General features: G+C 43.2%; 1 protein-coding gene across 1 annotated transcript in view; it reads left to right on the top strand.

Annotated features, from left to right (window-relative positions):
• DOCK2 (dedicator of cytokinesis 2) overlaps positions 1-25,177 on the top strand; it is a 473,410-nt gene that overhangs the window by 196,698 nt on the left and 251,535 nt on the right. Inside the window, exon 27 of the mRNA XM_042233648.1 lies at positions 15,758-15,853. Coding sequence (XP_042089582.1) covers positions 15,758-15,853 — 96 coding nt within the window. The remainder of the gene's footprint in view (positions 1-15,757; positions 15,854-25,177) is intronic.

Below are 25,177 nucleotides of genomic sequence, written 5' to 3' on the forward strand. Positions count from 1 at the left end.
CTGTTTAACCTATAATGTAACTGAACTCTGGACAGAGAGCAGAGGCTCATATTTACTTGTTGGCATTACATGAATAGTTCACAGAGACTGTCCGTACTTCACCTTACCTGACTCTCATTACCTTTTGCTCCCCTTTGACGTGTCCTTTAAGCCTCATGGATGCAAAGACGGCATCTGTGTTGCTCACTGTCATGTCCTAACATAATTCCCATGCAGGTTGGGTAGTCACAAAATCGTTTTCATTGAGTCAAATTCTAGTCAAAACAACTTTGGAGACACACTGACCGTGGATTAGAATCCCAGCTTCCCCTCTCACTAGCTGCGTGCTCATTGGGAAGTTATAAGTCCTGCCTGAGCCTGACTCACCTCCATATTTTGTTAGTCACGGCCACCATGCTGATAACTCAATATAGGTTTCTTCTTTCCTTCCCTCTTGCCCTGATGTAATCCCCCCAAAAGTATTTGGTTAATGATGTCTGCTTCCTGGGCTGTACTGGTTGAGGTGGTGCTGACAGGAAGGTGGTTTTTGGTATCAGAGCCTTTCAACCGTTTTTGAGGACATGTGAGTTCTATTTCCAGCTCTAGTTCTGACAGTCTGTGTGATCTGAAGCAGGTCACTCAAACATGTCTTTGAAAAGTTGATGGATTTCAATTATTTTCAAGCTTTTCCACTTGAGTATCTCTAAATTTAGGTGAATGAATATAAATTCTCAATATTCTGGAGATCTTTCCCAGAGCTGAATTTATTTGAATTCAGTCTCATGCTTTATCTTAATTATTCATGCATGCTTTATTTTCTAAGTCACAATAGACCCATGTTTTAAAATATTACCGTTATTTGTGAGTCTCCCATAAATGAATGTTTATTATAAGCCAGACACTGTGTGAAAGACCTTGTATACAGAAATCAACTCTTACTGTAATCCTGTGAGTAAGCTGTTATCACCCCCGTTATTGATGAGCAAACAAGGCTTACAGGACTTTTAATAAATAGACTTAGGCTGCACAGAAAGTTAGTAGCAAAGCTAGAATTTGATCTGTCTAAATCTAAACTTTTCCCTTCACCTCCTCAAGGGGTAAGTAAAAACTGACTTCCCTTGGCCATCAAATATAGTAATAAAAATGCTATGCCAAGTTAACTGGAAAAAGCAGAGTGCAGATTGTCTGCAGGCTGCAGACAGATTTTTCAGGCATGAGGGCGAGAAGGCACCGTAGAAGAAGTGGTGAGACACGTTGCTGGGCTGGAACTTTGCTTCTGGTAGTATTTGTGCAATAAATAATAACCTTGAAAAACTACTCTGTTTAATTTAGAAATGTGCTGAATGGATAATGAGATAGTTGCTTTTGTTAGACATAATTTTTCCTGTACATTCTTGTGAGGGATCAGAAATGTAAAAATGTAGGCAAAGTCAGTATTTATTTATGTCCCTCTCTGGCTTGATGTGTCCCTGTGTGGTTGTGAGTAGGTAACAAAGCACAGCTATGCCTCAAAGGACCTTATGGACAGGCACTAGAAATCTGATGGGCAGAATCTGAAAGGAACTTCTGTGGAAATAGAGTTTTTCTTATGTGAGTAGAGTCAGTCTTTAGAGAACAGAAGTGATGTTTTCATTTCTGGGGACAAGGAATGACATGATTCAGGGAAGATCGGAGAGGAATAGTTATAATCTTCCAAACTTTCAAACAGTCCCAAGAAGACTAAATATTTACCTGCTTGAAATCTATTCAAGAAGACAAATTACAACATCACATCCTCTTGGTTATAGGCTAGAAGGTGAAATAAGAAGAAGAGATGGTGCCTGCATAAAGAAAAAGAAAAAAAGGAATCACCAGCATCTTTGCTGTTCGAGAATACATAACACATCTGTATTTTGCATCCAACTCTGAATTGATAAGATGCAACATAAATTTAAGTGTTTTAGTTGCTCAGTTGTGTCTGACTCTTTGCAACTCCATGGACTATAACCCTTCAGGCTCCTCTGTCCATGGAATTCTCTAGGCAAGAATGCTGGAGTGGCTACCATTCCCTTCTCCAGGGGATCCTCCTGAGCCAGGGGTCAAACCCGGGTCTCCTGCATTGCAGGAAGATTCTTTACCATCTGAGCCACCAGGGAAGCCCTGCAGTGAATTTCGGCAACATCATTTGCCCATCCATTCATCCTTGCATCCGTCTGTCCAGCCGTTCTTCTGCCCACTGACGCGCTCATTTTCTGTATTCACTCATGTGTTCTGTGCTTGGTCTTCTCTGCTGGCTCAGTGGTAAAGAATCTGCCTGCAATGCAGGAGACGTGGGTTTGATCCCTGGGTTCGGAAGATCCCCAGAGAAGAAAATGGCAGCCAACTCCAGTATTTTAACTGGGAAATCCCATGGACAAAGGAGCCTGGGGAGGGGGGGGCGGCTATGGTTCAAGAGGTACAAGAGAATCAGCCAAGACTTCGCAACTAAACAACAGCAAAATTCTGTGCTTACTCTTTGTCAAACAGATGCTGCACTTTGGTCATTCAAAATTGAACTATGTGGGTCCCTAGTTTTGAGAAGTATGAATAAGGTTTTGTGGGAACCCAGAAAGAAAGACCACTAATTCTGTCTGGGGTGAAATGGGAGTTTAGAGTGATTGAGTCAGAAAAGGCTTTGCAAAGGTGATGGTTGAATTGGGTTTTTGACTGCTGAGTAGGAATTGGCAGGTGGACGAGGAGAGAAAGGCATCTCAGACACAGGTAGGGCCTGCTCTCAGGCCGTTCTGCATCCTCTCTGGCAAGGATGAGCTGACCAAGGGTGGCTGCGTTAGGACTTGGGAGAAACAGAACTGCATCAGACTCAGGCTGAACTCCTTGAAGGAGTTGGTTGCAATTTAAGGCTAAGGTGACGTAAGTTCTGTTTCATGAACGCATTGTGACTGTGGGAAGATTGAAATCACCCCAGACCTAGAAACACTGGAAGCAGAAGACTGCCAAGTGCTGCATACTTACCAGGAAAGGCTCAGTGCACGTCAAGAATAGACACGTGCCTTTAGTTCAAGATGAACTACTGATCAATTATGCCCCTCTCTCACTCTTTGAGAATAAAAAGGGACTGAATATTCAGAAGAAAGAAGACTTCTCTGCTTGCAGCTGGTCAGAAAGGGATCAGAGCTATGGATTAACATGGCCGGCACTGAGTATATTATGGAGACCAGGAAATAGATGACCTTCTTCTTTTCCAGAAAGCTACCAGAGACCATATATCAAATTGGAAACTATGGAATTAATCAGAAAAATGAACTGGCCCTTCCTCTTTCAGATGGATTGTAGATATGTAGGTTTGCCACAGAGAGATAGTAAGAAACTTATCTTTCTGAAGAGTTGACTGGGAGTGATAGTAAACATTAGATATGTGATAGAACTTTAAAAATATTTAAAATCATCATTACAACTAAGGAACAGTGGAGAAAATTACACAAGCTTTATGAACATGAAAACAGAGAGACACACACGCTATGGGGGTCAGTGAGGTGAGAAAGGGAGGGAAGGAGAGAGAGAATGAACTCTGACTTCTCCAGAAGAGGAGAATGCCTTTGTTTTAGGAGGCAGGATTTTTATCAGCACCATGGAGAGCAGCACAAATTCCATACTGCTTCTTTAGAGAGATGAGTTTCCGGGAAGAGTTTTAATTATATCCAATCTTAACTGAAAAGACAACATTGATGTCTGTATAACTGCACACATAGATCAGAAGATACACATTCATTCCTCAGACTTATTGCTCTTTTTTGACCAATCCTCTTGTATTTAAGATTAGCCTACTTTCTCCATCCCTTCTAGGCAAAGCGCAGAGAGGTTCAAGGGTAGGATTTTAAAGCCTCCTGTTGTTGGTAATTTTTCTAAAGTTTTTGGTATAATTGATCTTTAAGTCTTATCAGTGAGTGCAGGCTCTGAATTCTGGCTGCGACACAAGATCCTGGGATGTTTCATGAGACCTGTCTCTGAACTCAGTTTTATGCCTGCCTGATTTGGGAGGGAGAGAGTACAACACCCTGCTGAGGAAACTAGATCAATCATCACTGAATGAGCTGTCTAATACCTATATTCTTTGTCTGGAGGATTAGGGACATTTTCACTGTTGGAAAGAGGGGAGAAGATTGTGTATATATTTTGATTTCTCTCTCCCTTGGTCTAAGAACCCCTTAGTCATTTGTGTGGGGCCAAGCTGTGTGGCCCATACAATTGAGGAAGTCCATGCCCATAAGCTTCCAGATTCTACATTCTGATTCCATCCCCTTATCTAAGAACCTCTCCTTACTCTCTGCGGCAGTTATGTGACATCTCATATTAGCTTTTCTAATTAATTAATGAAATGAATTATGCATCCCCTTATTAAAACTGTGGTTACTTAGTGTGCCAGGTATTTGTGCCAAGTGTTAAGCCTAAAATAATGACAATCTAGCCCTTATCCTCAAGGATCTCCCAGAGGATTCACAATCTGTTTGTTCAGCCATGAAAGGGGTTAGGTAGGACTGGATACGCCATGACCTTTACCTCACAGGAGCTTGCAGTCTTGTGTTCTAATGCTCTTGTTCAGGGCCTCATTTTAACAGGGAAGAGTTAGCCTTCAGTCAAAGAATGACATTTTATTCATGGAACTACAAATATCAACCAATAGTTGGAGGTATATCTGAGAAATCTTCTGCAGGACTGTGGGGGGAGAATCATTCTTGTTTGCACAGGCACCTTCTTTGCCTAAAGCCACTGCAAGATCGTGCATGAAGGCTGGTGAAGCAGTGGTGTAAAGCAGAGGGAAGCAGAGAGGAAGTGTTTGGCTCCAGTGGAGGGGGAGAGAGAAGCGGTCAGGAACGGAGGGGTGGGGAAGGCTCTGGGTGATCAGGACACAGAGCGTAGAACCGTATTTAAACCACTGTCTGGATAGATAGCAAAGATTTTCACCGCCAGGGTTTTTCACCACTTCTTATCATATTTTTTAGTCATATTCTTATGGGTACATAAAATACATTGTCTCATGAACAAGCAAAATGCATTAAAATTAAATAATTTAAATACTTATTTAAACAAATGGGTACTATAAAAGCACCTTCTGAATTTTCTGGCCAACAGAGTTTAACAGGGTTCCTATTTGGAGTTTTTCTTACTCAAACAAGGAATTTTGACATTGCCATAAGACTGTGTAATAATACTGAAAATGAGTTAGTGTACAATTTCTGTTAATTAAAAATATTATAAATAGCTCACAAGCTCCATTTCTAAAGTGAAAGCCTTAAAGGAGCCCATTTCTGGTGGGCCACTTGTTAATTTTTCCTCCTTGTTACACGTATGTGTTATAAATAATACAAAGTTTCTATGAAGGGCCATGCACATAACGCAGGAGCTTCACAGCCGAGAGGCCATAGATTCAGATTCAGCTCCATCACCTGCTCTGTGATTCTGGACAAGTTTAATAAACCTCTGAATTCCCTCATCTGTAACATGGGGAGAACCAGGATAGTAGATTGATAAGATTATTCTGTGAATTAAATGAGATGCACCTGTAAAGACCTTGTAGAATTATCTGGCATATATTAAGTACTCAACATATATTGAACAGGAGTAATAATTAGATTACAGTGGACCTTATTTTACATCTTAAAATAGGGTAACAGTTATCCCCAGGGTTTTGGTCAAGGTGCAGCAAAATAGTAACTAAGCACACAGCTCGGGAGTTGGTGATGGACACGGAAGCCTGGCGTGCTGCGGTCCCCGGGGTTGCAGAGAGTCGGACACAACTGAGCGACTGAACTGAACTGGACTGAATACAGCCCGTTGCCTGACACACAGTATGAATTCAACAGATGTTAGTCGTGTTCTTTATTCATTGCTCCTTACACAAGGCCCGTAGATTCCTTCTGTTTTGAAGAAAAAAAACGTGAAATAGAGCATCTCCAAGGTACATCTTTACAAATGGCCCCACCCAGCCTCCATTCATCAGCATTAAGATAATGGACTCTTAGACTTCGGGAGGTTCAGTTTTCTGCACTCTAGGCTGTGTGTTGGAGATCCCAGTGTATTAATAAAACCCCCACAAAACAACTTACAGAATCTAAATAACAGCATTTCTCTCTAGGCACAATGGTAGTTGTGTCTGTGTGAGAGAGGTGATAGTTTTGTCACTTTTTTTCTTGTTGCTTTAAGTAGATTTTTTTACTTGCCATGAAATGTAGGTAAAAAGCTTTTGATAAATGGAATAAAATTTTCGTAGTTGTGCCTTTTACAAAAGCGTTGACCTGTGTGACTCTGCAGTGCTTCTTGCCCACTCTATCTCAGTAACGTTGACAACAGCCCTCCGCATGTGAGCACCAAGGCTCCATGGGCACCTCAGGAGCACAGGGTGAGGGCTCCCAGGAGGGGAGGCCCTCACCTCTGAACACAGAGCCCGCTGCAGTGCACAGCAGCCCTGGTGCGTGTCCACCCAGTCCTCTGTGAATATGGTTCCTTAGGCATGTAGCATGCATGCAAGCTTAGTCGCTCAGTCATGTCCGACTCTTTGCGGCCCCATGGACTGGAGCCTGCCAGGCTCCTCTGTCCATGCAGGAATACTGGAGTGGGTAGCCATTCCTTTCTCCAGGGGATCTTCCTGACCCAGGTGTTGAACCGAGGTCTGCATTACAGGCGGATTCATTACCATCTGAGCCTCTAGGGAAGCCCTAGGTGTGTGGACTGGCCCTCATTTTGTTCCCATTGGGCAATGGTTCTATTTTCTCTATTATTACACATGATTATTGTGAAAATGTCCAACAGATCTTAGCAAGTAAATCATCCATTTAACCTCATACCTCTTCCTCTCCTCCCTGTTCAAAATTATCACTGTTTATGGTTCCCTATTAATTTTTTTCAGAACTTTTGGACATAGAAAAATATTTTTCAAAATATAAATTGGCTTATATCATATGTGGTGCTGTGTAGTCTGCTTGTACTGATATAGTAAGGATATCTTTCCAAATCAAGACGTATCTCTGTTCCCCTTACTCCATGTGTGGATAAGCCATCGTTTATGTGATAGGATCCTGATTTGGAGACATTTATCTTACTTGCTACATTTGGATATTATAAGTGATACAATATGCTATAAGCAGCTGTGCACACAAATGTCTGTGTTATTATTTACTTTGGACACATTTACAGAATGATGTATCATCTACAAAATGCTGCCACATCCATTCGTTTCTGTGATCCTAAAAAACGGAGGCAATGGCAATTATAAGCCTGGACTCTGAAGTCAAACAGACTTGAATTGGAGTTTGGATCAGTATTTATGTGGCACGTGACCGCAGCCAGAACCTCGGTTTCCTCATCTATAAATCTTGGGTAATTAAAGTATTTCCCTCATTTCATAGGGGCTTTCAGAATTCCTTAAGGTAATACATGCATGTTGTTGTTCAGTCACCAAGTCGTGTCCGACTCTTTGGGAGGCTATGGGCTGCAGCACGGAGGCTTCCGTGGCCCTGACCATCTCCTGGAGTTTTCCCAAATCCATGTCTATTGAACTGGTGATACTATCCAACAGTCTTATTCTCTGTCACCCTTTTCTCCTTCTGCCTTCAATCTTTCCCAGCAAATATATGCATAATATGTAGTAAAAGCTCAAAAAATGTCAGCAATCATGTGTTGGAAATACCTACAGAGAATCATTAGATTCTCAAAGTAATTCTGGTATTGTGGGTGCCGTTATGCCACAGATGAAGAAACTGAGGCTCAAAGATGTGAGACTGACCGTCACAAGGAAGGAACATAGTTAGTGGTAGCTCTATAATCTCTCCAGGAGAGACCGTATCTTTAGAATCCTGAAAATCATTGCCAGAGAGGTTTTGGAGGGTTTAAAGCACTTCCCCCCTCAGCACCACCATCATACTTTGTATCGTGGAAGGAGCATAGAATTAGACAGAAATGAGCTCGGGTTCAGACTTGGCCACGAAAGAATGGATAATTCCTGAGCAAGTGGAACTGTTGTTCCTGTGTAAGCCTCTTTGATCCCTGTATTTCACATCTGGGGCTTCAGTGGGTTTTTAAGATAAGGGAATGAGACTGTGCATCAAGTCCACATGCTCAGCCCCTAGCTTCTAGGATGCCCTTGAGATTGTTAGGTAGCAGCAATGTGAGAGGAAGAACCCACACCTTCCCTTCCTTTATTATCTCCCTCTACCACCAACTCAAACTTTCTTCTCTAGAGAAAACTAGCCTATAGTGCAAAGATACTCATGACCACGAAAAGGAATTGCCCAAGTCCCAGCCAGAAAGCAGGGGTTACTCATGGGTAGGAGAGGCAGAGATGATGGGGTGCAGCAAAGACCCCCACCCAACCTCACTGATCCTGAATCCCACGTCTCTTGAGTCACTAGCTGACTCTTTCACTTGCTTCACACAATGAGCTCTTCTGTGGTAAAGTCAGGTCTTTCAGAATGGAAACCAGTTCTCGTAGGAGGAAAGAAAACAGCATTAAACCCAGAATTAAACTCATGAGAAAATCACATCACCTCCAGAAGCCAGAGAAAAGAGAGAGGATGACTCTGCTTTAGGTGATAGTGGGTACTATCTTGGAAGTTAGGATGTTTTCTTTCTTGGTTAGTGTTTGTGGTGCTTTCGAGATCAGAAAGAGGTTGAAAAGACTTTTTATATAGGAACACAAAGAAGAGGAAAACAATAGTGTCCATGGATGTTATGGACAGAGCATGCATTATTACTCTTTTGTTAAACAGAGAAGATCTTTGGATTTAACTCTGTAACTGTGACCTGATAATCTTCATCGAAATACTGAAAAGAGGGGTTGTCCTTGGCATGAACACAGGACCAAGGCTGTTCGCATGCTGGAGCAGAGGGAGCAGTCAGTTGGGCTTTGCTTGCCAGAACTGACTCTTCATTCTAGCTCTAACGACATGACTGTCTCTGGTTACATGACCTTGTAGTGCTCACCCACCCACTCTCCCAGGAAAGTTGAAGTTCAAAACCTGAGACATTTGTATTATATAATCTCATTTTTTTTGTTATTTAAACATTGACCCATGTACTTGTAATTCTTCTAATTAAAGCCACTCACTTATAAATATTTAAACATGAAATTTTAGGATAGACATCTTTGAGAAGATGGTAGATAAAACATGGTTATATATTTTGCTCCCTGTTAAAAAGCCTACTGAAAAAATATTAAAGGGAGTTTTATAACAGGAAGATAGATATCATGTGAAAAGGTAATAAATGATGTGATTCATAAGCCAGCAATGCAGAAAACTGAAAACTCATCCAGTCTAAAGCAAAGATTGCCCCCACAGTTTGAGGAAATGGTGATACCGAGTGTCCCTGGAGGGAGGATGAAGGAGAGAAGCTCAGACAAGGAGGATCAGTTGCAAGCCTGTGAAAGAGGCAGCCTGACTCTGAGCAGCTGGGTCACTGGACGTTCGTTCTATAAAGAGGATAAAACAGCAGGTATCTGGACTAGGAGACACCAGGCAAAATCGAAGGGAGTGATGTCTCACTCAAAACAAGGTTTCAGTCGAAGTATGCATCCTGGAAGCTGACAGGCCCGGCACTTTCCTCCCATTCAGCTTCTGCAATGCTGGCAGCCAGGCCTTAACCCTTCAGACAAGAGATCGGAAAAGTCTTGTCTGTGTAAGCTGACCAGCCCAGACTAGCCCAGAAGAAAGAATTGTATGTCCTGATACCTGAGCTTCTCATACTAACTCCCCAGTCAGATCACCCTGCAGTGAAGGTTCCAGACCATAAGCCCTACTCCCGTGCCCAGGGTTGGCAACCAGCCTTTGAGTTACCCACAGTGAAATGCCACCATTGGTTAAAGAGAGCTAAGGAAGAACTCCAGGCTTCCCAGGCGGTACTAAAATGGAAATTGGTTACAGTTTACAGAACTTTTTAAACTGCTAAATATGAATGTCAAAGTGTTAGTCACTCAGTCGTGTCCAACTCTTTGCAGCCCCATGGACTGTAGCCTGCCAGGCTCCTCTGTCCATGAGATTCTTCAGGCAAGAATACTGGAGTGGGTAGCCATTCCCTTTTCCAGGGGATCTTCCCAACCCAGGGATCAAACCTGGGTCTCCTGCATTACAGGTGGATTCTTTACTGTGTGAACCTCCAGGGAAGCCCATGCTAAATACGGGTCAAAGCAAAACTACATACACTGCAGCTGGGTGGGAAGGAGGAACAGGAAGGACGCAAGGGCCTAATGGGGAAGAGACAGGAATGAGAGTGAGATCCTTGTCTCATATGATGGAGAACGTGCAGATAGCACCAAAAGGAAGAAAACGTTTGTTTAAAAAACGGGTAATGCAAGCATGTTTTTGGCAACACAGTTATAAATACCAAAATAACAACTTCAGCAGCTAAAAGAAGTACAGAAGTTCCCCTGGTCAGAACATGAGGCACTGCTGTTTTGTTTTTTTTTTTTTTTTTTAATGAACCTTGGAGGATGTTTTTAAACTACATAACATTTGTAACTTTGATAGAAATAAAGAACTTCATATCACTGTCATTAAGTGGTCAGCATCGCTTGTATAATGCAGAGCCCTCGAACAGTTAGGAACACCATCTTACGGGGACTTCCGCTGTGGTCCAGTGGCTAAGGTCCCAGTGCAGCGACCCTGGGCTTCGTCCCTGGTCAGGGAACTAGATGCCACACGGTGCGACTGAGAGTCCACATGCCGCAGCTAAAGACCCCACGCGCTGCAGCAAAGACTGAGGATCACACGCGTGGTGCCTGCGTCAGTCACTCAGTCGTGTCTCACTCTTTGCAACCCTATGAACTGTGGCCCACCAGGACCTTCTGCCCATGGAATTCCTCAGGCAAGAGTACTGGAGTGGGTTTACCGTTTTCCTCCTCCAGGGAATCTTCCTTTCCTCCCCAGGGATTGAAGTGATGGCTCCTATGTCTCCTGCATTGCAGGCAGATTCTTTACTTGCTGAGCCTTCAGGGAAGCCTCTGATTAAGACATGGTGCAACCAAATAAATAAATATCTGTTAACATCATCTTATGCAATTAGGTAGCAAGTGTCAGAGTTTTATTTAATAAACTAGGGTATAAGCTGAACAATGAAAGAGCTGATTTAAAAGTATTTAGGATTATTGATTTTTTTGGCGGGGGGAGAACACATGCTTGTAGAAAATTGTACTTACATATAAGACAAAATTCTACAAATCAGTAGAACCTTTAGCAAACCAGCAAAAAGCAAAAACAAAACTCACATTTGGTTATTTGTCTACAAGTTAACCTTCATCTTCATAGAGCTGTAATCAGTTGTGGATGGTTCAGTTCAGTTCAGCTGCTCAGTCGTGTCCAACTCTTTGTGACCCCATGGACTGCAGCATGCCAGGCCTCCCTGTCCATCACCAACTCCCAGAGTTTACTCAAACTCATGTCCATTGAGTCGGTGATGCCATCCAACCATCTCATCCTCTGTCGCCCTCTTCTCCTCCTGCCTTCAATCTTTCCCAGCATCAGGGTCTTTTCAAATGAATCAGTTCTTGGCATCAGGTGGCCAAAGTACTGGAGTTTCAGCTTCAGCATCAGTCCTTCCAAAGACTATTCAGGACTGATTTCCTTTCGGATTGACTGGACTCTGAAGAGTCTTCTCTAACATCACAGTTCAAAAGCATCAATTCTTCAGCTCTCAGCTTTCATTATAGTCCAACTCTCACATCCATACATGACTACTGGAAAAACCAGAACTTTGACTAGATGGACCTTTGCTGACAAAGTAATGTCTCTGCTTTTTAATATGTTGTCTAGGTTGATCATAGCTTTTCTTGCAAGGAGCAAGCGTCTTTTAATTTCATGGCTGCAGTCACCATCTGCAGTGCTTTTGAAGTCCAAAAAAATAAAGTCTGTCACTGTTTCTACTGTTTCCCCATCTATTTGCCATGAAGTCATGGGACCGGATGCCATGATGTGGATGGTAATCAAACAAAATTACATTTCCTGAGAATGTTAAGAGGACCACTCCCCTCTTTTCCCATATGAGCTTGTCAGAAATGTTCTATTTAGAAAACATGCATCCTCATTTTGCTTTATTTCCAGCTTTTGGATCTTTTTCCTAGACACTTGCCATAATTAAGCTTTAACTTTAAAAATAACCACAATAAACATAAAAGAATATTACTAAGTTCTAACTAGATGCTGCTGTGTGCTGTCTGCTCTTCCCTCGTTGTTAAAAAAGGAATCTTGCATGAACTAGAAGGAATCTTGCATGAACTAGAGGGATTTAACATTAGCACTAAAGAAAGACTTTTCTACTTGGTGTTGTCAAAACGGTTAAAGAAAAATTTGAAAGGAGAGGATACCTTTCACACAATTGTATTCAAAGTTAGGAAATGCTGTGTCTGTGCATCACTACTTAAAATGGTCTCATATATGGCATGCTGTATCACGATTCTGGAAGCACTGTGGGAAAGCAGCAGTTTTGAACCTCATTCCACAGAGTCCTGGGCTGACATCAGGACTCGGATGAGCCAGGAAGGCAGGGGCTGCTCCTCCACCCCATTTGAGCTCTCCTTTCATTATGCTATATAGTAGGTTTAAGCATAAGATTTCATTTAAAGAAAGGACTCCAAGTTCCTTCCAGATCTCACAGCTTATGATTATTAAAAGAAAAAAAAGTCACTACAATTTTCAGTGTGTTTAGGTTGGAAGGATTAATTTCTTTGCCAGGGCCATAATAGGAAGACTGACTTTGTCATTTCAATTACAAGCCACCGTTTAGTTCGAGCCTGTAAGACATGTTCCTAGAAGTTCCCTCCCCTGCCTGGCAGCGGAGCAATTAACGGCGGGTGATTTGTGGCTGCATTTTTACTGCTTAGCGCAGGTTTATCATCTTGAACGTTTTCCATTTGCATATATGCTATACATTGTTTGGGTGACATTTCGATATCATTCAGAGTTTAGATTGTGCATTGCCTTGTACTGCGCTTTCTGCTACGTGATGGGACTCTGTAAGCGGGCCAGAATGCTGGTGCAGACCTAGGGGAACAGGAACTGCAGCCGCCACTCACTGAAGGCTTGCTGCGTGTTGGCCCTTAGTCCTTTTCGCAGACCTAGGGGAGTAGGAGTTGCAGCCGCCACTCACTGAAGGCTTGCTGTGTGTTGGCCCTTAGTCCTTAGACTTTATATTTCAAAACAGGACTTTGAGGTTTCTATTGTTTGTCACATCTTGTAACTAAAAAAACGGAAATGCAGAGAGGAAAGGTAATTTACCCAAGATCTCCTGGCTCAAATAAGCAGAACTGAGATTCACACCCAAATCTGTCTGATCCCAAAGCACTCTGCTTTGGGAGGTTTCAGAGTGAAATGAATTGAATTTGACAGTTTTCCACTTTTAAATACCAAACTTCCTGAGCAGTCTAATTGATGCTCTTTGGACTAAGAAAAATGGCTTATTAAAAGAAGCAGGGGGCAGGAGGGCAAGAGAAAAGGGTTTTATTATCTGTATTGGTAAAGGAAGAGATGTAATCCTAGAAAAAAATAACATCAAATGGAAACTATCATATAAATTTGCAGTGGGCTTAAGTTGATGAAATGGCAAAGGAATGTAGAGAAGATAAGGGAGTAATGAAAAAAAAAGCACTGAAGGTTTCTTTAAAGGGAAAGAAAAGATTAGAAGTCACCGAGGGCAGTTAGAAACTGGCTCAACTGAAGGCAGAGTCTGTCCATTTTGATGTATGGAAGAGGCTAACGAGGTTTCAAAGTAACAGCCAGCGATCTGGGTCCATGTTCCAGCCAGTCTGGGTGAGACTGGATGACAAGAAGGCTCTGCAGCCAAACTTCTGGGTGTGAATCCTTTTTCCTTGACTTTCTAGCTGGGTGTCTCTGTACAAATTACTTGACCTCTCTGGCTTCAGTTTCCTTATCTGAACGATGGAGATATCACCCATCTTGTGAGAGGAACTGAAGTGTTTAGCAACGTGCCAGGATTTAGTAAGCATCACGCTCACATGGCGCAAGAAATAGGAGATTGTAAACCGGTAAAAAGGCTTGAAGAAACGAAGGGGAAGGAATTCAGGAGAGACGTTCGCCTATAGCCAAGAAGTTAAAGGGAGATGTTGTCTTGCCCACTGCTGAGCATCAGGAGGAAAACGTAAGGTGTGGGGAAAGGCAGGATAGCGGGGGAGCTCAAGCCCAGCAAAAGACTGAGGTCTGGCTGAACCTAATGGAGTCTGAGAATTGTTTCTGTAAAATACATTCTCGGATGGCAGCTCTGGTGGCAGAGGTTCTTGAAGTGAGCTCCACGGGGCTGGGGAATCGGGGATCAGCCAGCATGTAGAAGTGAGTGTAGGGCAGAAAGAGAAAGGAAGCTCTGAGTTATTCATCTTTGGGTGCCAAGAGTCACTGAAGGCGCATTGGGAGGGAAGGACATTTTTTAATAAGCACTTCTTGTTTTCTTATTCTCTCTTTCACAACTGAGAACCTATTTTCCATCCATTTGTTACGTTAAGAGATAAACCATAGTTACGCTGGATGCAGCAAAGATACATAAGGTGCTTTATGAATGAGTGAATGGTCATCTGCTTTTCCAGCCACCACTTCTTTATCACTTTCTCTATGTCCGGCTGTAGTCAGGTCCTGGAGTCACAGGATGTTCCCAAGTCCAAGCCTTCATTTCTAGCACCTCGCTATCTTCTGTCATGGTTCCTAGCCATCAGGATATCCCACATGTGATTCAGAAGTCACTTCTGTCCAGGGCTTATCTCAGGCCTGCAGGTCTTCCTGCAGTGGAATCAGGCAAGCTACCTTTTCCAGAATTGGCAGTTTCACTTTCACGTTCACATCAACCATGAGAGACTGGTTAGAAAACCTTTCACGGCTCATAAATAAGGACCGTGAAGCTCAGAAAGGTTAAGATGGTGAGTGAGGTCACACAGCAAGTGAGGGCAAAGTTGGAACTCAGGTCCAGAGCTACTGCGTTTCCAATCCCACAGCCTTTCCACTTGGCCAAGACTACTCTCCCAAGTACACATGAACGAAACTCTGTGTCTTAAGTCTGTGCTGGTAAAGGGACCTGAGGACATAGGCAGACATACACAAAACACTTCCCTGCCACAACATATGCTCAAAAACCACCAAGTCCTACCCAAGGTTCAGAGACTTGTATTTAAAGCAGCAGAACCCTATGAATGTTACAACCTGACTCATTGTTGACTTCTTTCCTCCAAAGTGGATAAAGCACTTTCAACTGCACAAGCTCTCCCATAGTTACGGTTTTCATTACCTAACCCCAGTCCCAGCTACAGAAACACTGCCTTCTTTTATTTGTCTCTCCAGTCTAGACTCCAGCCTAGAGGTAACAGTGGCTGCCTGCTATTGTTAATCCCTAAGTTACCTTCTCTGGTGTCTCAGCTTTTTCATCACCTGTATAACCAGTTTCCTGCATTAAATTCCCTCTTATTCCAGGTTAGATCCTGTTACACGGATGAAGAAACCAAGGTTCAGAGAAGTTAGGTAACTCACCCAATATAATATAATAATTCTCGACAGATTTAGTATTCTGAACCATAAATTTCTGATTCCAGAGTTTCAGTTCTTAATTACTGACTTATGTTTAAGGTGGTTAGTGAAGTTTCTGGTGCCCCAAGCAGGTGGTGATGCCAAGGAAGTTTGATGGCGATGATTGTGCTGCTGGTAGTGGTGGTGGTGGGCGTGGTGATCACCATGCTTTACCACAGTTGTGTGTCCTTTGGAAGAGGTGTGCAGACATTATACAGTGTCCTGGTTGTCATGCAGATGTCTCTGTGTTATAGGCCTTCACCTACCACCACATCCAAGAAATCATGGTCCAGCTGCTTCGCACGGTGAACCGGACAGTCATCACAATGGGGCGGGATCATGTTCTGATTGTAAGTAGATCTTTTCCTCTTGTCAAACGTTCCAAACTGTTTGGGGTCAAGGGATGAATTTTCTGGAACATCGGTTGCATCAAACACCCAGCAACAATTGTTGCTTTGTTTTGGATTATAAAGGTCAGATTCTCCCTATGTGGGTTCGGAGAACATGAGAGTTAACTCAAGTTGCTAAGATAAACTTGGGCTTAGGGCTTGTCCACCAAGATGAATGTAGCAGGTAAGTGGAGCCTCTCTCAGTCTCAACCTCCTCATCTATAAATGGTGGAACGTTCTGTCGCCAGAGAGAAGATTGTGTAAGTAAGGCGTGTCCAACTGTGCCACGCCTTTGCTCAGTCTCACCAGTGGTCTCCCACCTCACTCGGAGTAAAATCCAAACCATTGCTAGGACTTGAAATGCCCTCTCCCCCTTGGTGGCTCTCTTACGTGTTTCTCCCACACATGAAACATTATTCCATCTGCTCTTCCCTCTGCCTGGCCTCTCTTCCTTGCTTATACCCTGATGCTAATCAAATCCTGGCTTAGGTGCCACCTTATCGGAGACACTTCCCTGCCTGACTGCTCTGTCCACAGTATCCACCGCTTGTCCACCTGCTTTCTGTCTCTACACCCTACTCCTTCATGTTCAGTTCAGTTCAGTTCAGTCGCGTCCAACTCTGCAACCCCATGGGCTGCAGCACGGCAGACTTCCCTGTCCATCACCAACTCCCAGAGCTCACTCAAACTCATGTCCATCGAGTCGGTGATGCCATCCAACCATCTCATCCTCTGTCATCCCCTTCTCCTCCTGCCCTCAATCTTTCCCAGCATCAGAGTCTTTTCCAATGAGTCCATTCTTCACGTCAGGTGGCCAAAGTATTGGAGTTTCAGCTTCAGTATCAGTCCTTCCAATGAATATTCAGGACTGGTTTCCTCTAGGATTGACTGGTTTGATCTCCTTGCAGTCCAAGGGACTCTTTTAGTTCTTATCACTATATAAGTGATATATATCTGTATATATCTGTGCGTGTGTATGTGTGTGTATATATATATATATATATATATATATATATATATATATATGTATGTATATTCTTCTTTTCTTTGCTTATTGGCTGGCCCTCCTTGTAATAATATGAGCTGAAGAATGAAAAGATCTTTGTCTGTTTTGTTCATTTGTGTCTCCAGACCCTTCAGCAGTGCCTGGAATATAATAGGTACTTGATAAATACTTGTTGAATGAACGAATGAGTGAAGGAAAAAATGAAATGCACCAGGCAGGAACTCTAAAGTTTAATGGATTCAAGTACTACTAAGATTTGATTGATTGAAACTTTGTGGGATTAGCTATACAGCTGCCAGAACTCCCAACTTCTTGAGAGAGGCTGAAAATTCCCATACTTTATGTGAAATTTCCTGATGTTTAAGTGTTGGCAGCTGCTTAAAAATATTTATAAACATTTTATGATGCCCAAACATCTGGATTCGGCTTTCAGAAAGCCAGTTTGAGATCTCTGCTTTAAAACAGTACGATATGAGCCAGGTTTGGGGATGTTGACTATCGATAACTGTAGTCCTGCTTCATGGATATGGGACACGCGGCGCTGAGGGTTCATCCTAACAGTAGCTGGACAAGTATTTGATCCCTGCCTCGAAGCAGCTGAGGGTAACAGTCTCCTTTCTCCCCATTCAGTCTTGTCCACTCATGTGGGTGCTTGGTTCCTTACGGCACAGTATGTACATTTAAGAGAGTGGTGACATCCATGGCGGGCACCAGCAGCACCCAGGTACTCCAGCCTTCTGAAGCAGACAGCCATGTGACTCATCCTCTGTCATTTGTCCGTCCTTCCACCTTTAAAGCATCACCATTATTTTTTATTCAGTTACAAGTTTCCACATCTGTGGTTCCCGTAATTCCCCTTAGGTAAGCATTTTATGACCTCCCTGATCTTTATTCCTTCTCTCTGGAGCCAGACCTAAAGAGGATCATCAGTCTATTTGGCTCATCCCATATATAGCAGGCTCTTAAGTCTCTGTATCTTTTTAGAGCAGTGAGTCTTTGAAACAGTGCCTGGGTCATAGAAAGCACCAAGTAGCTGGTGTCTGTTATTATTTTGCCTTCTCTTTGGTACAGCGTGTCTCTCTGTCCCTCCACATTAGCAACATAGTCAGGCGAGCCGAGTCTGGCCCTGTCTCATGCTGAGACCTTTATTTGGTGCCGTGCCCCGGCTGCTTGCCCTTCCGATGCGCGATGCACACTGCTCACTGCTGGTCTGTTAATGTTTGCCAGGACACTCCCCTACTCCAGAATGTTCAGTGGCTCCCTACTGTCTACCTACAAACTAATACCTACAAATCAAGGGATAAATGCACTGATCTGGCCATTCTCAGCTTCTGTGATCTGGCCATAACCAAAATTTTCAGCCTTTTCATCTGCTTTTATCCATCCACAGTATCTAGCCAAAATGGATATTGGTATATTGCCCCAGCTGCAGTCCTTGGGGTCACAAAGAGTCAGACACGACTGAGCAACTGAACTGAACTGAACTGATATTGCCCAAATGTGCCCGGCATTTGTTCACTTTCATGCTGCTTTCGTTGTCTGGAATTTCTTTGTGTGCTATCTTAATCTGTTGAAATCCTGCCTAGTCTTCTAGGTCCAGCACAAACAGACTGCCCTGTAAAGCTGCCCAAACCTCATCAACCTGGTTGAGATCTCCCGATTCTTCTAAATCACACAGCTCTCTCATGTTTCTTTTTTCAACAGCTTCATTAAGATATAATTTATTTACCTTTAAATTTAACCATTATAAATAGTCAGTTTGATGAGCTTTTATAATGCATACAGTTGTGCAACTATAACCATAATTTAGTTTAAGATACTTTTTCACCCCCTAAAGTTCTGTTTGCAGTGACTCTCCAGCCCACCCCTACCGCTTTACCCCTACCCTGGCTGGGTCAGCAACCACTAATCTATTTTCTGTCTCTATAGGTTTGCCTTTTCACACATACATATGTATCAGATCATACAGTTGGAGGCCCTTTGTATCTGGCTTTTTTTTGTGAACAGGTTTTTGAAGTTTGCCCATATTTTAGGGTATTTCAGTATGAAATTCCTGTTAATTGCTAAAAAGTATTGCACTGTATGAATGCACTGCATTTTGTTCATTCTTTTTCAGTTGATAGATATTGAATTGTTTATGATTTTTGGCTATTGTGAATAATGTTGCTGTGAACATTTACGTGTACATTTTGTGTGAACAAACTCTAGTTTCTCTTGGGTAGAAATGCAGAAGTGGAATTGCTGGGGCCTATGGGACGTGTATATCTAACTTTATAAAAAATGGCCAAGTTCTTTTCCCTAATGTTTTAGCCATTCTACTTTCCCATCAGCAGTGTGTGGCTGTTCTGTGTTTGCCTACATCCTCACCAACACTTGATATTGTCAGCCCTTCAGGTTTTAACAATTCTGGTGGCACCTCACTGTGGTTTTCATTTGTTTATCTGATGACTGTTGGCACCGAGCATCTTTTCCTTTGCCTGTTTTGCGTTGTTTCTAAGTCATTTTCATCTGTGAGGTTGACATCTGTAGTTCTTCTCTTGTACCGTAAGACTTGAGACTTGGACCTGTCTGTCAAATGGGGGTAATAACAGACCTTGTGCACTGAGTTGCTGTGACAATTAACGGTAGTAGCACATGAGAAGCACTTGCACGTGTGTTTCGTCTACATGGTATTCATTTGTTTATTCACTCAGGATTTTCTGAGAGCCTCTTATACACTCAGCACAAAGGCTCAGAAATGAGTCTGGGCCTGCAGGAGAACCGTGATCTCCAAGGGGATGCCTCTCAAGTACCTCACACTCCCTGTATCCCAAACCCAAGTCATCACGAACCCCCTGGAGTCTCCTGCACACTCCCAGCATTCACCAGCTCAGCTTATGGAACTGACCTCCTAGCACTGAGGTGCTGCCCTTGACCCCTCCCTCTCACCGCTGCCACTTCTTGCCACTCACCAAGTCCTGCTGTTTCCAGCGCCTCTGACCTGGTGCCTCCCCACCCGACTCCCCACTTGGCTCCCAGCACCCCTGGTGACACACTCAGTCATCAGGCTTGCTACACTTAGTCATTTACGAGGGGGTTTTCTGACTTCTGTGCTCATGACCCCTGTATTCCATGGGCCGCCGTGAGGACAGGGACCACATTTAACTCATCCTTTTTATCCTTCTCGCCTAGCAGGGTACCTGGTTTACTGTGGGTGCTCAGTAAACGTTTGTTGAGCAAAGGAATGAGTGAAATACTCCCTGAAAGTGTGGCGCTGTACTATGCCTTCATATTTTTATATGTGCTCTGCTCTCAATTTAGATTGCCTTTCCTTTTCCAGGGAACACTTTTTCTGAGTACCGGGAACCCACATTTCAGGAAGTGTGGGCAGGGTGTAAAGAATTGCCTGTTCCGACTTGCCCTGCCCTGCCCAGGCCTGATGCTGGGCTTCCCTGGTGGCTCAGTTGGTAGAAGAGTCTGCCTGCAGTCCAGGTGTGATCCCTGGCTTGGGAAGATCCCCTGGAGAAGTGAAAGGCTACCCACTCCAGTATTCTGGACTGGAGAATTCCATGGACAAAGAGTCCATGCAAAGAGTTGGACATGACTGAGAGGCCTTCCCTTCCCTTCACTCCAGCCTGATGCTAGGAGCCTTGCAGAAGTTCTGAGCTGCAAGCGGTGTCGTTAGTCTCAGTGACTCTTGGGTTTGCTGCTGTAATTACAGTAATGAGAGTGTGAGCAGGGAGTCCTAGAGGTGTGTAGCAAGCACACCTCACTAGAAACAGGGCTGTGCCTAAACTTGTTGTTGTTCTTTAGATGCTAAGTCCTGTCTGACTCTTGCAGCCCCATGGATTGTAGCCCAGTAGGCTCTTCTGTCCATGAAATTTCCCAGGCAAGAATACTGGAGTGGATTGCCATATCCTTCTTCAGGAGCCTGAACTAGAAGGAAGAAATAAAACAGGTCTTTCCTAAGATTTAGCTTCATTTTCATAAAATGGGCCTTTCTTAGAACTATCTCATCCAAATTAAAGAAAATTATGTTGGAAAGTAATTACTCAGAGGTCAGGGGTCTCTGTATTAGCACCGAAGGCCCCAATTTAAATTCAAATTGAAATTTGACAAGGAGACGAGATTTCCATTCCAACCATCACTTTAAATTTTCCAGATATGAATTTTATTGGCTAGTTTCCATTACTTGGGAATATTAAACAATCAATATTTATGACGAAACCCAGGAGCATCTACTTCTGAAGTCCCGAGGCCTCAGCGGGGTATAGGCTGAGCTGCTCTTCTGTCACTATGTGGGATTAAATGATGACTTTTTTCCGTATTTGTAGGAGTAGAAACGTTGCAATAAAAGGTGATAGCTATTAAAATTACAGAAACCCTAGCTAGGATGGATTGATTCTTGTGTGCAGCACACTGTAATTATCATTTGCTGGAAATAGCCAGTCCTGATTTTTCTCTGTAGACCATCTGCCTGAACAATGAAATGTTGATGGTAACAAATGAGCAAAAGGAAAGTTTTACAAAAAGAAAAACAAACTTTCACATGACTGCTTCTCTTTCTTCTTCTCTTTGCCAGAGTCTAATCTGTCAGATAAATGTTTATTTACTAAAATGACCAGAGATTTTGACTTTGATGCTGAGAAAGGCACCATGGTTTGGTAGAAAGGACCTTTTGGATAAGGGAGAGTAGGAGACAGTTTCCACACTCTAGACCTTGCACAATGAACTGTATTATTTTTTGAGATCTTTGTCATATATCTAAGTTTCCTAATTTGGCCAATGCCCATCCTCTTTCTCTCCCTGCCTTCTGAGGCCCTGAGTCAGGGACAGAAAATAGATTTCACTTTATGTGCCAGCTCTGGTGGGTTGGCAATGGCTGCCTGTTGTACTGTGTTGAAAAAAATTCTAGGCTACATCTTGGCTCAGTGGGAAGAAGTGCTGAATTGATTTGTGATGTCTGTTATAAGCATAAGATTAGAGAACAGCGATGTATACAAGATTCTTGCAAATATTATGTATTGACTGAAGTAATTGCTGTTTTCTGGCTTAATCCAAAAGCTCCTTTACAACCAATATTCCCTTTCACATATTCTTAGCTCCTTAAGAAGTTGTCGTGTACGAGCAAACACGCAATGGAAAAAGCCAGAAGTCTAAGAGCCTGCATCTTCACAAGGGAATGGTTTCTATGCGCTAAAGTCATATTTTATCCACTGTAAGATGCACCATGATTTTATGATCTCATTAGAACGAGATCTTGCTACCAATTAAACTGCAGCAAGGTGGTTTATTATTGCACTGATTGCAATCTCCAGAGATTGCTAAAATATACGAAAGTTTAACTGAAAATCCCCATTGTGCGATGGAGTTCATTTTTGAGGCTCACGGGTAAGTGTCATCCTCTCCCATTGGTCAGGAGAATAGACTGACTGAGCTTCCAAAGATGGAAGCATCATAGTTGAAAGTCACATGGCCAGTAGCAGGATGGGATGTGAACCAAGGGACCTCTGACATCAGACCGTGTGTACCTTGTGTTGTCCCCCAGGTCTCAGAGTGTGGGGGAAAATGTCCAAGTTGACCTGTACAGCTGAGGGGGCCTCAGGGAACCCCTCTCTGGCTGATGAGTCCTGCTGCTGTCTGCTCTAGAAGAGGCTGTGCCCAGCCTCTGGCCTCCCACTGCGGAGGCTGGACAATCCCACAGGGAGAGTCAGGAATCCTGAGCACCACCAGAAGTTCTTGGAAGGGAAATTATCTGGTAATTTTGTTGAAATTAAGATCTGTCTTTATTTTAGGTAGTTAAAATAAGCCTCTTGGTGATATATTTTGGGCCTAATTACCCCAGTTTTCGCAGAGGAGTCTACTGAGTGATTAAATGCAGGTAAATGCGGTTGAGATGAGGCTAGCTCCAGAATTTCAGAGCAGTTTATTCAAAAAGGAAAAAAAAAAAGTGGAAAACATCCTTCAAAAAGCACCTGAGTCATCAGAGAGCCAGGATTCCAAAGCTCTGACTTTGCTTTCCAAATGACAGGTAGCCCACCTGCTTGATTACTCTCTGCCACCTGTGAGCCCAGTGACTCAGGTGGCCTGTGCAAGGGCATGGTGGCAGTGCCAGCCCCACCCGCACTCAAGCCCATCCCGCGGAGAGCACGTCTGAGGGTAGTCCAGGACCTGAGGAGGTGGGGGTCTCGACCAGAAGTGGTCAGCTGACTCTTGACCTTCACTTGGTGACTTAACACTTCATTAAAATGATGTGTCTACTAAAGCTCTCATTTATTGAGAAAACATCAGTGTTCCAAGCAGAAAGTTAAGTCACCATATGTGTCTCACCTCACTTAATCTGCATCAGGTATTTTACAAATGAAATAACAAGAATAGAAAGGTTATGTAGCTTGCCTGTAACCACACAGTTTATTTGTTGAAAGAGCTAGAATTTGAACCCAAGAGGTGCTATTGCTAGAGTCCCTGATCTTAAATAGAATATACTTAAATATTACTTAAATTACTTAAATAGACTTAAATACTCCTACACTATTAATACCTTAAATTGCTCTTTAGGCATCAAATATTCTAAAGGTCATAACGAGCACTTTAAACCTAGCTGCTTTTCTGCCTAGACCATGGAACCTAATGGGATGACCTGCGTGGTAACTTTTAGAAACCTATAAGATGGCATAAAATGTTGGTGGCTTTATGATGGCAATGATATCTTTAGGATCAAGGTGTTCAATTCTGGTGACTGAACCATAAAAACCTATGAACTCAGAAAAATTTTCTGTTTATTTGAGTGTTGGTGCTTATGAAATAGCAGGTCTTACAGAAGACAGTGCAGAATGGAGACAAGGAGATTCTGAAGGGCTTTGGAAGGACAGAGAGTCTCCTTCCACATGCAGCTCTTCTCCGTGTTCTGCCCATTCTAGTCTAAAGACCTCTCAGACGGAAGCGCTTCTCTCTACCACTGATGCCACCAGCCTGGGTCTGGCCATGGCTGTCTCTCACTGCTGCCATCGCTACAGCTCCTCATGAGACACTCTCCCTTCTTTCTCATTCTGTTCCAACTCTTCACACTGCGGCCAACTTGGCCTCCTAAAGTAGCACTTCTTATGGAGATAAAGCATCATTGGCCCCACAGTTTCCCAGGACGAAGGCCCAGCTGCTCAGCATGGCTCTTGGGCACCCGGTACAGGCTATGCCTTTCCCCAGTGCCCCTTAACTCCCACGCTTGTGCCAGCTCAAGGCAACTGCTCCGTTGCTCCTGGAATGCTCCTTTCCCTTTCTGCATTCTCCTACAGGCCACTCCCTTTGTCTAGAGCGGCAGTCTGCAAACTTTTTGGCACCATGGACCAGGTTCCTTGAAAAGAGTTTTTCCATGGATGAGGGGGAGGCATGGTTTCAGGATGTTTCCAGCACATTATATTTATCATGCACTTCATATCTACTATTATTACATCAGCTCCACCTCAGATTATTAGGCATTAGATCCTGGAGTTTGAGAACCCCTGGTCTAGAACAGTCCCTCCTAACTTTCATCTCAGGACAAGGTCTTCCACCATGCCAACTCCTCTTCCTCCTTCAGGTCTTGACCCACATTCCGCTCAACTAAGCTGAGATCCCTCCACTCTCTTCAGCCTCGTGTGTTCATTGTACTGCCATGAGGGCATCTTTCCTAGCAGCTGCAGGACGACGCCTGTCTTCATCACTTGGCATCTTAGGATGCACTGTTTCCTGGCATACAGGATGATCTCAATGAGTACCTGCTGAAGGAATGAAAGATTCCTGCTATCTGTTTTATTTACATACCATGCATCATTTTCTTTTCCTTAACATGTAAGTGTTACTTACAGTACCCTTATGCAAGTGTTACTACGGTTACTTCTGTGACTTGATTAAACTAGGAAAACAGGGAGGAAAAAGAATTGTTATTGAGTAACTGGACCAAATGGAAAGGAAATGTCTGTGTGTGTGTGTGTTAGACGGAGATCTGATTAAGAAAGGAAAAAAAAAGTATAAAGAGACCTGAATTTCCATTTGGTAACCAAAAGATGGCACCATGAATGGGGGGGGGGTGGCTTGGTTGCTGCTTGGTAAGGTAATGTGGATTGGGTTTGTATCCAGTGGGTGGGGAAGCTTTGCTTTAATCAGGATTTTGGTAGTTTCATATCAAGGAGTACTTGGCCTAAAATATATATGCAAAAGGTGAATTAGGGTCTCAACTATCTAGGAACCCATAGTGTATATGGGCAGACATCAGTTACCCAGGTAGATATTATAAAGTTGGGTCTAGTTCTTCAATGATATTA

This window comes from Ovis aries, chromosome 16 (genome assembly GCF_016772045.2).
Source record: "Ovis aries strain OAR_USU_Benz2616 breed Rambouillet chromosome 16, ARS-UI_Ramb_v3.0, whole genome shotgun sequence".
NCBI lineage: Eukaryota > Metazoa > Chordata > Mammalia > Artiodactyla > Bovidae > Ovis > Ovis aries.